At 44.4% G+C, this 10,117-nt stretch overlaps 1 protein-coding gene across 1 annotated transcript; it reads right to left on the reverse strand.

The window, feature by feature from the left end:
- On the reverse strand, positions 3,619–9,588 carry LOC109127372 (RNA-directed DNA polymerase homolog). Its single transcript, XM_019231995.1, has 3 exons — positions 9,376–9,588; positions 4,061–4,493; positions 3,619–3,686 (listed from the first exon to the last, which is right to left on the reverse strand). Exons 1-3 carry the CDS (start codon positions 9,586–9,588, stop codon positions 3,619–3,621), a joined length of 714 nt encoding a protein of 237 aa, XP_019087540.1.

The following is a 10,117-nucleotide window of genomic DNA, read 5'->3' on the forward strand; positions in this document are numbered from 1 at the left end:
TGAGTATTTTATAAACACTCAGTAAGGCAATCCTCCCGTCTACTGGGCTATACACACAAGCAATAGAGACATCTCTAACCATCAACCAACAATAAACTATCAACAATAACAAGCCAGGACCCTGCATCGACCGACACCAAGCATGCATCAACCGACACCAGTTGGGGTTACGTTGACCGACGCATGATATGCATCGACAGATACTCCCATTGCATCGACCGACGCATGCTTGAGATAGCATGCATCGACCGATGCACATGCTGAGCATCCCGAAGCTTCTCGCCGGATCTTTGTTCCTACAACCACAAAACTCGATCCCAAGCCACAAGAAAACTTCCTAACGTCCTAAATACATTCAAACGAGCCAAAAAAACATAAACAAGCAGATCAGACAAATCTCCAGCTCATATAAGCCATGGTCATGCACTTACCTTTGCCAAGACGAATGTGAACCTCAAACAAGCAAGAAAACACTTCCAGGAAGCTCCTACAACGATTCCAGCTACAGATCTCTACAGGAACAACCTCAAACTTCCAAAATCTCACCAAGAACACTTAGAACTCTTTTCCTCTCTTCTTTTCTCTGGCTAAAGTCGTCGAATGAGACAAAACACTCGAGTTAATGATTTTCCCTAACCCAAAACGCAGCGTTTACCCTAAACTTTGGTTCGCGGATGTTACAATTCTCCCCCACCAACATAGATTCGTCCTCGAATCTCGAACAACCATCAGCCAAGGACTCCCATGCAACCGTCTCCACGGTCCGCACTCCTCCGACCGATCTACAAAAAGTCACCTCTAGGCGATAGAATCACGTTTCAGGCATTATTTGCTCTTGACTTTTGGACTTTCCTTTACCCACATGCCTAAACCTTGAGTTTTTATTGGCTCCTCATCAAGCCTAAGCCTACATGCCATAATATTGGCTCCTCATCGGGCCTAAGCCCGCATGCCATAATATATAAGGAAGTCCAATACTCGTCTCTCGGGTTGCCACCCTACAGCGTGCCCCCGGATCGTCATCCGAAGTCGATATATCAACCATACTCCCAAGCCATAAAGTCTCAGAATATGGCGGTACTAGGAGAACCAAAGTCCCCCAAGAGTTGCGAGCAAACAATTCTGAACACGTCTGAGTCCTATCCCTATCCAGGTTTCCTTCCCGTGGCTCGCGTAAAACATCACAATGTCCTACCAACCACATATCCCTTCACTGGAATACCTCATGACCACACAAGGATCATATACATGCCACAAGGGTCGCCACCAAAGCCAAACAAAATGTCCTAAAAAGGACCGCCACCAAGGCCAAACAAACGTCCTAAACAGGACCGCCACCAAGGCCAAACCAATGTCCTAAACAGGATCGCCACCAAGGCCAAACAAATGTCCTAAACAGGACCGCCACCAAGGCCAAACAAATGTCCTAAACAGGACCGCCACCAAGGCCAAACAAATGTCCTAAACAGGACCGTCACAAAGACCACTTGTTCCGAAGGACCGTCACAAAGACCACTCGTCCCAAAGGACCATCACAAAGACCACTTGTCCCGAAGGATCGTCACGAAGACCATACATCCCGAAGGACCGCCTAAACAGGCACATTGGCTAAACAACCCGCCACAAAGGCCACACAATTGGCTAAAGAGCCCGCCAAAAAGGCCACACAATTAGCTAAACAGCCCGCCACAAAGGCCACACAATTGGCTAAACAGCCCGCCACAAAGGCCACACAATGTCTGAAAAAACCGCCACACAGGGGCAGAATGACTCAAAAGTCCGCCACGAAGGCCACAGTAGCCCCTCGAAGGCTCACAACCACTAAAAATGGACAATTCTAACTCCCATAAGACTTCCATTTCTAGAACTTTCCACTTTTGGAAACTTCCTCTTTTAGAAACTTATATTTCAGGAAACTTTCCTTCAATACCATCACAGTCCCAAAGGACTCTCATCAAAGAAACCTTCTTCCTCCGAAGTTCCTTGATCCTCCTGTCGAGAACCCTCACTGGTCTCGCCTCCAAACTCATGTTAGGCTGAAGATCCTCAGGTATCTTAGCCAACAACTGATCATCCTCACAGAGACACTTCCGCAACATCGACACATTGAAAACCTTGTGGAACGCACACATAACCTCAGGCATCTTCAGCCTATATGCTACTAGTCCCACCTGCTCAATCACTCTAAACAGACCCATATACCTTGGACTCAACTTAGTCTCTGTCAATGACCTGTTCGGACCCCGCAACATAGCCATCTTGAGGTACACTCTGTCTCCTACCTGAAACTCAAGATCTAACCTCCTCTTGTCGGCATAACTCCTCTGCCTATCCTGAGCTTCGTTCATGTTCAGCTTGAGAACCCAAATCTTCTCTGAGGTCTCCTGAACAAAACTAGCACCATACATGCTCCTCTCCCCCACCTGAATCCAGCACAACGGTGTACGACATGGCCTCCCATACAATGCCTCATAAGGCGCCATCCCAATACTCGCCTGATAGCTGTTGTTATAAACAAACTCTACCAGGTTCAGGTGATCTGCCCAAAGGCCATCCCAATCCAACACACACATCCTTAGCAAATCCTCCAGCGTCCGGATTGTCCTCTCCGACTGTCCATCTGGCTGGGGATGATAAGCTGTACTCATATGCACCTTAGTGCCCATCTCTGCCTGAAACACTCTCCAGAACACCAAAGTGAACTTAGAATCCCTATCAGACACAATGCTCGCTGGCACCCCATGCAACCTGACTATCTCCTTCACATACTTCTTAGCCAAGACCGCTGCTCCATCAGTCTTCTTAATGGTAAGAAAATGTGCCAACTTAGTCAACCTGTCCACAATGACCCAAATAGCATCAAACGTCCTGGACACTGGCAAACCCACCACGAAGAACATAGTAATTATATCCCACTTCCACTCTGGAATGGGAAGACTCTTTAGTAACCCTCCTAGAACCTGATGCTCAGCCTTCACTTGCTGACACACATCACACCTCGCGATCCAACTAGCTACATCCTTCTTCATCCCGACCCAGTGATAGTACCTCTTGAGATCATAGTACATCTTAGTTGCTCCTGGATGAATAGAGAACTTGCTCGCATGAGCCTCCCTCAAGATCTCCTGTCTCAGCTCCTCATCCTTGGGCACACAAATCCGCCCATGCACCAAAATAGTTCCATTAGCCGAAACCTCATACTCAGAACCAACATCCTTTGAGGCATCCACCAGCCCCAAATCCCTTTCATGTGTCAACCACACTTTACTCAACAGATCTGCTCTGTCAGCCGCCTTCAAACCCAACGGATCCTGCGAAACAGCACACAAACTCAAAGCTCTGATCTCTCCTATTAGAGACTCCATAACCTGCTCCTTAGCCAAAGCTACCCTCTTCCGACTCAGAGCATCTGAAACCAAGTTAGCCTTACCAGGGTGATAAGCTATCTCTAAATCATAATTTGCCACAAGCTCTATCCACCACCTCTGTCTCAAATTCAGCTTGGGCTGAGTGATTATATACTTCATGCTCTTATGATCTATAAACACCTGTACCTTTGCACCATAAAGATAAGATCTCCAAATCTTCAGGGCAAAAACTACAGCAGCCAGCTCCAAATCATGAGTAGAATAGTTGCCCTCCTGCTTCCACAACTATCGCAAAGCATACGCAATCACCTTCCCATGCTGCATCAACACACACCCCAAACCAACTCTGGATGCATCAGTATAAACCACATAGGGTTCTACCTGCTCAGGCAAAGCCAACACTGGCGTAGTAGCCAACATCTCTTTCAGGCTTGCAAAGCCTTCCTCACACTCCTGTGACCAAACAAAAGGAACATCCTTCCCTGTCAACTTAGTCATAAGACGTGCTCTGCTCGCAAACCCCTGCACAAACCTCTTGTAGTAACCTGCCAAACCAAGGAAACTCCTGATCTCTGTGGTATTCTGCGACTAGGCCAATCTCTGATCGCCTGAATCTTCTCCGGATCTACAGAAACCCCCACTGCATAAAAAATATGACCCAAAAAAACCCATCTCCCGCTGCCAAAAACTACACTTGCTCAGCTTAGCAAACAACTTCTGCTCACGCAGCTTCTTCAGAACTGCTCTCAAATGCACTGCATGCTCCTCAGGACTCTTAGAGTAAACCAAGATATCGTCGATGAAAATGATGACATACACGTCCAGAAACTCCTGAAACACGCTATTCATCAATCTCATAAACGCTGCTGGTGCGTTAGTAAACCCAAACGGCATCACCACAAACTCATAATGCCCATACCTCGTCATGAATGCAGTCTGCTTCACACCTGCCTCATCTATCGGGATATGATGATAACCCGACGCAAGATCTATCTTGGAGAACCAAGTAGCACCTCTCAACTGATCCAACAACTCAACGATCCTGGGAAGAGGGTACTTGTTCTTCACAATGACCCGGTTCAAACCTCTGTAGTCTATGCACAAACAGAAACTTCCATCCTTCTTCTTAACGAATAACACCGACGCTGCCCACGGTGATACACTAGGATGAATGAATCCCCTGCTCAATAAATCCTCTGGTTACTTCCTCAGCTCTACTAGACTAATAATCAAGTATGCCGACATCAACTCACCACCACCCGAATATCAACTCCTCTTGCCTGTTTAAGAGCCTCTAGTAACTTGTCTCTTCAGGAAACTTTCACAAGATAGCTTATTCCGAAAATAGCTTTTCCGCTTGGCAATTTTCCCCAGCAAATCATCACTACGAGTGTAATAAAAAAAACAAGTACCATATGTTCGCATATTTTGATTCAACGCATCAAATGCTTTGCAGGCCGCTAACTCAAACCACTTGACTTATTTCCTCCAACAAGCTTACCAAAACCTTGAATCTAGTAACCCAGTCCATCTCCCATGAACTACATCCAACATCGTCGCAACAATTAGTTTATCCTGCCATGAAGTTTTCTCTTGAACTTATGTATCTGGCAAACATGCCTTTCCTGGCTCATACCTGCTGCCACTCCTCTTCCCAGGACTCCAGCACCACCGGCCGCCCAATCCTGGGGCAACAGCCACACATTCATGACCGCTCCGGTCATAAAACCCTGACCCACTAGTCAACACATCCAAAACCCGAGATTAAACCACCATCACTCTCTCTAGGTCTACATTCAGTCTATGCTTATACTCACGTCCTAGGCATTGCTTGCTCCCATCTCTTCCACCCTTAGGTCGCAACCTTTGAGCCATACTGATGTCACTCTCAGACTACTGTCTTCGAGTTATACCGTCTCACTCTTGGACTATAATCCTCAAGATCTCAGTTTCAGAGGAACTAATCATGCCCTCAGGAGAACATCCCCTCTGTCACTCTTGGAGCCCACAACCTCTCGAGCTATCAGTATTCAGGGAAATCACCACCCCCCTCAGGAGCAACAATCCTTAACGACTATAAATATCTCCCGACCAAAAGTACCTACCGTGGTCCGAGTATAAAATTGCAATGTTATACCTACCCATTCAAGTTCCAATATCCAACTGGATTACCCACCAAACATAGAAAAATATGAACCAGCTGCATATGTCCATCAATCCGCCTCTCTAGGCCCGATACCTCTCGCGAAGAATCTCGCACCGGTCATCTACCACTACTCCATCCTCCTAACATAAGATGGAAAGTCCTCAACATCCTTAGCCCTCGGCTGCATCCCGCCACATGCGGTACAACTGGAGCCTACACTGGTACCCCTCTCGGTAACCGCTCCAACAGTACGCCAACAGATCCGCCAAGCGATCATCTCGACCCTGGGCTCCACCTGCTGCAACCCCACACCTGGGTTCCCAGGACCCCAGGCACGCTCACTGGCTAACACCCTCTGGTCCCTCCTGATACGTTTGCGACCCTCTGACGTATCTCCCTGATGTTCATATATTTCACCTTGTTTTACCTTAGTTTATATACACATTTTGCATGATTTTCTAGCATGTTTGGCCATTATTGATTAGCTTTAGGACTGTTTATGCATTAGAGTAGAATTGCATTGCATTTGCATAGGTTTCAGCATGAACAAGTGATTCTGGATCCTAAGGAGCATGGAAGGATGCTGAGGAGGATTTGAGCTATCAAATGAGGAAGACAAAGGAGCTAGAGCAGAAGAATCAAGGTCCGAAAGTCTACTCGACCATCACACTCGACCAGACACTCGACCGTGTGCGGAGAGAGACTCGACCATTTGGAGGAACCAAAGGAAGAGGCCACTCGACCATGCAATCGACCGAGCACCTGGTCAAGCTGACCGAGCCACCTTCCTATTTTGTTTTTTAGGCGTTTTAGGGCTTTCCCTCTCTCCTATATAAGTCCCTATGGCCGCAAAAGAGAGCACTTTAGAGAGAAAAATCTTATCAACCTAGTTTTTACCCTTTTGGGAATATTAGCCTTTTGTTTTTGCATCATCAACCATTTTTAAGCTTTTTTTCTCTAAGATTTTCATACTTTGTTGGTTTTGTAACTTTCTGGGTATTGAGAATCTGAGTTTACTTCTTTGTTTAATATTGTAGATCTTTGTCTTATCTTTCTAATCATGCAAGTTTCATTACTTTCTGGGTTTATGATTTTGTTCATCATGTTTAGTGATTCTGAGTAGTGTGTTTAGATCTTAGGGATGGATAAGGCTGGATAAGGGTTATAGTTGCTTAGGCTGATCAAGATTGACTGTTTAAATATCTCTTCTAGATTAGATATGCTCTATGGTGTTCTTATATCTGAGAGGGTAAGAATAGATCTTAAGCTTCTTAGCATCATACCAATGTCTAAGTTGTTAGATAAAACTAATGCTAGAGATTATCATGCTTAACCTGAGAGATTGGATGTTTAAGGTAATTTTTGACATTAATGATCTGATTCTTAATGCCTGTTTTTATATGTCTTAGCTAGTGAGAACTAGTTCTAGGAGTATCTAAGTTTGATTGTTATTGTCATGAGAATGGATTAACAAGTAATGGAAGATCATTGTCTAGAGATATCTCACTGTTGATTGAGATTTGTTGGTCAGTTTAGGTGATTATAACTCAAGTCCAGCCCATGAACCCATCCCTATGACCTTCTTTGTTTATTGATTTCTCTGTTTGAATACTGTTAATCGCTTACTGTTTGATTTGCCTTCATCTTGCTCTGTTTGATTGTCAAGTTTTGGTTCTGTTCTTCGTAGCTTCCCACTCGACCTGGTACTCGATCGAGTGCTTGCTCGAGTTCACTTTCCAGTTCTTGTTTTATGTTCTGCATTTATTTGTTTCATTTCCTGTTTCATTACTTGTCTTGCATTAGTGTATCACTTGTTCTTGTTTAGTATCATTACTGCTTTGTTTTCACTATTTACTTTGCATTTAGTATCTTGTCTTAGTAGCTTTACATTCTGCATTTTATCATTATCACTAGGTTGTTAGTTAAAAACATTCATCATATTTGGTTTGACTTAGATAAGTGTTCACATCCTGATTGCTTGCATCATACTCATTATGGATTGACATCTCTTATACTGCAACTGCATAAGAGTACTTGAAACCTCTTGCATTCCACCTGATCATATATCTTTGGTCTTAGCTTGAGTCTATTGTCTGATTGCATCATTCATTCATCCATGAGTTAAGAACCCACAGAAAAAGTCATGTTTCACTCCCCGTGGAACTCTGGACCACACACTCACTGGCCTCGGGACCTGTCTGACTATGACCACGAAAATGTCCCCGTCCACGACCAACAACTCAAACACCTTTAGCCACTGCACTTCCAAGAACAGAGACTAACAAGCAATCTTAACATAATACAAAAACACAAAAACCAAAACTCACCATGGAATTACACTGTAGGCTCGAAGAGGATGTTTTAGGACTCCATGCCATACACAATTGACTAAGTCACATAATCAATCAAGACATGCAATTCCAAACATCTACAGCACAAAGCCTAGTGAACCCAAACCTATAACCGTAAGGGCTCTAATATTAAACTGAAACGACCCGACCCGTTTTTTTTTAAATAAATAAATAATAAATAATAAGTAATAATTATAATAATAATAAATAAATAAACTATAACTAGTGGTCCCATATCCACTAGCCACCAAACCACAATCACAACCAACAGCGGAAATAACCAATACCAATATCCAATAAATATCCAATAATAAATACCAATATTATCACATAAACAATATCCAATAATCAACCAATAGGAAACATAGAACCAGCAACCTAGCAATGTTTCTAATGACCCAACTCTAGAAACCTAACAATGCAAGACAACAACCAATCGAGTCCCTAGAACATCCTCCTCTTCATTGCCTTGATTCCACGATCACACTTTGCCTTTACCTGCACCACAAACACAAATTGCAATGCATGAGTATTTTATAAACACTCACTAAGGCAATCATACCATCTACTGGGCTATACACACAAGCAATAGAGACATATCTAACCATCAACCAACAATCAACAATCAACAATAACAAACCAGGACCCTACATCGACTGACACCAAGCATGCATCGACCGACACTAGTTGGGGTTGCGTCAACCAGGACCCTACATCGACCGACGCATGATCGACATAGCATGAAAACCCTAAGGTTTTACACGTCGTCCTCGCACTTGCATCGACCGACGCACATAGTGCATCGACCGATGCACATGCCAAGCATCGTTTTCCCCCGAAGCTTCTCACCGGATCTTTGTTCCTACAACCACAAAACTCAATCGCAATCGACAACAAAGCTTCTTAACGTCCCAAATACATTCTAACGAGCCAAAAAAAACAGAAACAAGCATATCAGAGAAATCTCCAGCTTAGATAAGCCATGGTCATGCACTTACCTTTGCCAAGACGAATCTGAACGTCAAACAAGCAAGAAAACACTTCTAGGAAGCTCCTACAACGATTCCAGCTACAGATCTCTACAGGAACAGTCTCAAACTTCCAAAATCTCACCAAAAACACTTAGAACTCTTTTCATCTCTTCTTTTCTCTCAGAAACGGCTAAGGTTGTCGAATGAGACAAAACACTCGAGTTAAGGGTTTTCCCTAACCCAAAATGCAGCGTTTAACTTAAACTCGTCCGCACTAAATCGGCTATGCATCGACTGATGCACATAGTGCATCGGCCGATGCAATCCCTAAACCGGGCTTTCAGTTCGCGGATGTTACAGTCCACAATGATACAAATAGCATCAAAGGTCCACAACACCGACAATCCTACCAAAAAATCCATCGTGATCATGTCCCATTTCCACTCTGGAATGAGAAGACTCTTCAGCAAATCGCCTGGAACCTGATGCTCAGCCTTCACTAGCTGGCAAATATCGCACTTCGCGACCCAACTAGCTACATCCTTCTTCGTTCTGATCCAGTGATAGTACCGCTTGAGGTCACGGTACATCTTGGTCGCTACAGAATGAACAGAGAACTTACTTGAATGAGCCTCCCTAAGAATCTCCTGCCTAAGGCCCTCATCCTTGGGCACACAAACGCGACCGTACACCAAGATAGTCCCATTAGCAGAGACCTGATACTCAGAACCCACAACCTTAGAGGCATTCATCAGCCCCACATCACTCTCCTAGGCCAACCGCAATCTACTCAGAAGATCCTCTCTGTTAGCTGCTTCCAGTCCCAATGGCTCTTGAGCAATAACACATCACCTCAAAGTACAGATTATACTCACCATAGACTCCATATCCTGCTCCTAAGAACCGCTCGCTTTCTGCTCAAAGCATCTGCCACAAGGTTAGCCTTACTAGGGTGGTAGGCTATCTCCAGATCATAATCCGACACTAGCTCCATCCACAACCTCTGCCCTAAATTCAGCTCAGGCCGAATGAAGATATACTTCAAACTTTTATGATCTGTGTACACATTTACCTTTCCGCCATAAAGATAAGATATCCAAATCTTCAAAGCAAAAACCACAGCTGCCCTCTCCAGATCATGAGTAGGAAAAACGTCCTCATTATTCCTGAGCTGCCCCAAAGCATAGGCAAACACCTTCCCATGCTGCATCAACACACACCCCTAACAATCTCTAGATGCAACTGTATAAACCATATATGGCTTATCCTGCTCCGGCAAGG

This window comes from Camelina sativa, chromosome 11 (assembly GCF_000633955.1).
Source record: "Camelina sativa cultivar DH55 chromosome 11, Cs, whole genome shotgun sequence".
Lineage (NCBI taxonomy): Eukaryota > Viridiplantae > Streptophyta > Magnoliopsida > Brassicales > Brassicaceae > Camelina > Camelina sativa.

Excerpts from the sequence above, each read along its gene's own strand:
- LOC109127372 (XM_019231995.1), bottom strand. The coding sequence starts at position 9,588 with ATGAATGCCTCTAAGGTTGTGGGTTCTGAGTATCAGGTCTCTGCTAAT. Across the intron at positions 4,494-9,375 it reads GGATCAGAACGAAGAAGGAT|AAGAAGGATGGAAGTTTCTG; the intron begins GTAGCTAGTTGG and ends TTATTCGTTAAG. Across the intron at positions 3,687-4,060 it reads GTTTGCTAAGCTGAGCAAGT|CATGGGAAGGTGATTGCGTA; the intron begins GTAGTTTTTGGC and ends GTGTTGATGCAG.